We start from the raw sequence: 2,500 nt of genomic DNA, 5'->3' as shown, positions 1-2,500 counted from the left end.
GTGGCCTCGCGTCGCGGCGCCTGGAAGCACAAGCGTTTTTGGTAATTTCCCAGGACGCCGCGGCTCCCCGGCGGCCGCCGCGACCTTTGCCTGGCGAGGGGAGGCGCGGCGCCGCCTGCCACCTGCAGCCTGAGCCTGCTGCTCATCCTAACCCTCGAGGAGCCCCGGGCACACACACACCGCCGCCGCCAGGCCTGGCACTCACCTTGGCGGGGCTGGCGGGGCGCGCCTGCTGCAGGGCGGAGAGGCGAGCAAGCAGGGAACGCTCGCGCCGCGTGTAGGTCGCCGCCAGGTCCCGCAGCGTGCCCTGCAGCACGCGGATCTGCTCCTGCTGGCACGCCACCACGGTGTGCAAGGCGTGCAAGCACGAGTGGGACCCCTCCTGCTGCTCTCTCTGCTGCTGCGGCGGCGGCGCGGCATCCTCCAACAGGGCATGGTGGCTCTGGGCGTGCGGGAGTGCAGGCGCCGAGACCTGTTGCAGGCTGCCCTCGGAGTAGCTCTGACTGCGGGGCAGCCCGAGCCACGCCTCCTCCTCCGGTGCGTCCCTCAGGCGGTCCAGCAGGCCACCGTACAGCGACTCCTCCTCCGAGGTGGTGTCCGCCACGCCCGGCGACTCCCCGCTGAACATGGGCGGTGCCGGGATTGGTTCGTGCGGTAGGATGCCGCCCTCAGCCCCCTCCATGGCTCCTAGCGCCCACAGGCCGCCAACGCGACCCTCCTGTGGGCACCGCCCACCATCCCGCCCTCACCCTTCCCCTACACTCAGCACGATACGGCACAACACAGCAAAGCGCGACACAGAACACAACACAGCACAGCACAGCAAAGCGCGGCACGGCACAGCACGGCGCGAGGCCCCGCGACGCCCGCCGTACACCGCCGCGGGGACCACAGCCAGCACAGCAGCACGTGATCCGCCTCGGCTCGGGAGCGATGCGCGTCTCACGCCACCGACATCCACCACCACACTGACCACCGCCCGCTCAGGCCCCGCTGCGGCCGCGCGTCCCGCGGCCCATCTCGCGCCTCGCGCGTCGGGCCTCCCGACCCTCACCCGCCCACTCGTCTCCACAACCCGCCTCGCCGCCCTCACCCGCCCACTACAAGATCTTATTTTATTTAGTTATCGTTTTATTTACTTACCTGTCTTACTCTTCGGCCAGTATTCAGAAACGCTTTGCTCTCTCACTATGACGGTCTTCAAAGGCCACAGAGATGATTAGCCAGGTTCCCAAGAATGTTTATCCTCTTAATAACGTAGAAATCTTGTTAATCTGTCCCTAGAACCGTAAAAAAAAAAACACGTGTAACTTCGCCACGAGGAGGAGGACGGGGAGGAGCAGAAGGAGTAGGAGGAGGGGGAGGAAAAGGAGGGTAAGAATAAGAAAAGAATATAAATGGAGATGATAATGGATATGATGACGATAATGATGATGATAAGGAGGAGGAGGAGGAGAGAGGAAGAGTGGGGGAGTATCTGATTGAGTGAGGGAGGGAGGGAAGGATAGTGTGAGGCAGGGGCGTGTGGAGGGTGGAGGCAGTGGAGCGAGACAAGAGAAGCTTCTTACTTGACCAAGCACCACCACCACCACCACCATCAGCCACGGGAACACGGTAACACTGCCACCGACTGTTTGTTACTCTGTCTCCTGCGCTGTGTGTCATCAGGCGTGTGGCGGTAATTCAGGCAGATGAGAACACGGGGACACTGTAACTCCCTTCCTTCTCATTCTTTCTCCCCTCCTCCCTTTTTTTCTGCAATGATAATAGCAATAAATGTCCGGACACTTATTTATGATTATTATTATGGTGAAAAAAAACAAAATTATCTTCCAGTGAAAGGATGTAAAGCATATTGGTGTTTGAAATTCAGGAGCACCTACATTTCCCGTCTACAGAACCCGGGAGAATGAAGTAAAAATGAAAATAATAATAATAATAATAATAATAATAATAATAAGTATAAAAATGTTGTAGATAATTAACATGAAAAATTATTTAGCAGCAAAAAGATGAAAGCTATGTATGTATGTATGTATGTATGTATGAAGTATTTGGAAATCATTAATATTTACTTGCATTCACGCCACTCTTTCTTGCTCTTGAATCACTAATATTTGCATTCACGCCATTTTTTCTTGCTCTTGGATCGATACGGAAGACCAACGAGGCTAAAAAGGACCTTCCCCTCGCATGTTCACAGCAACGTGACGATAAAACTTATAAAAGAAAATAAACTTAAATTTACTTATATTCCTTTCTGCCTTGCTCCTGAATATGTAAGGATGAGCACTGTAAATAAAAGGAGGTTCATATTAACGTGTTTATTGTAATGTGACAAAGCTAATTGACCTTATCTTACCCTACATACGTTAGCCTCGTTGCCCTCCACACGCCGCTGTCTTGTGACCTCGTTGCCTTCCCCACGCTGCTGTCTTGTGACCTGCCACCTTCCTGAAAACAAACACAGCACTCGTGAATAAGTGACTGGCAGACAGGA

At 54.6% G+C, this 2,500-nt stretch overlaps 1 protein-coding gene across 1 annotated transcript in view; it reads right to left on the bottom strand.

The window, feature by feature from the left end:
- The window catches only part of LOC135113507 (uncharacterized), an 81,131-nt gene extending 80,143 nt beyond the window's left edge, over positions 1-988 (bottom strand). Inside the window, exon 1 of the mRNA XM_064028748.1 lies at positions 206-988. Within this exon, the coding sequence (XP_063884818.1) occupies positions 206-682 (477 nt within the window). The 5' untranslated portion in view covers positions 683-988. The remainder of the gene's footprint in view (positions 1-205) is intronic.
- Positions 989-2,500: the final 1,512 nt, after the last annotated feature.

The sequence above is a fragment of the Scylla paramamosain genome, chromosome 26 (assembly GCF_035594125.1).
Source record: "Scylla paramamosain isolate STU-SP2022 chromosome 26, ASM3559412v1, whole genome shotgun sequence".
NCBI classification, from domain to species: domain Eukaryota; kingdom Metazoa; phylum Arthropoda; class Malacostraca; order Decapoda; family Portunidae; genus Scylla; species Scylla paramamosain.
Note: the sequence above shows the minus strand (reverse complement) of the source record. Positions and strands in the feature narration are given on the sequence as shown.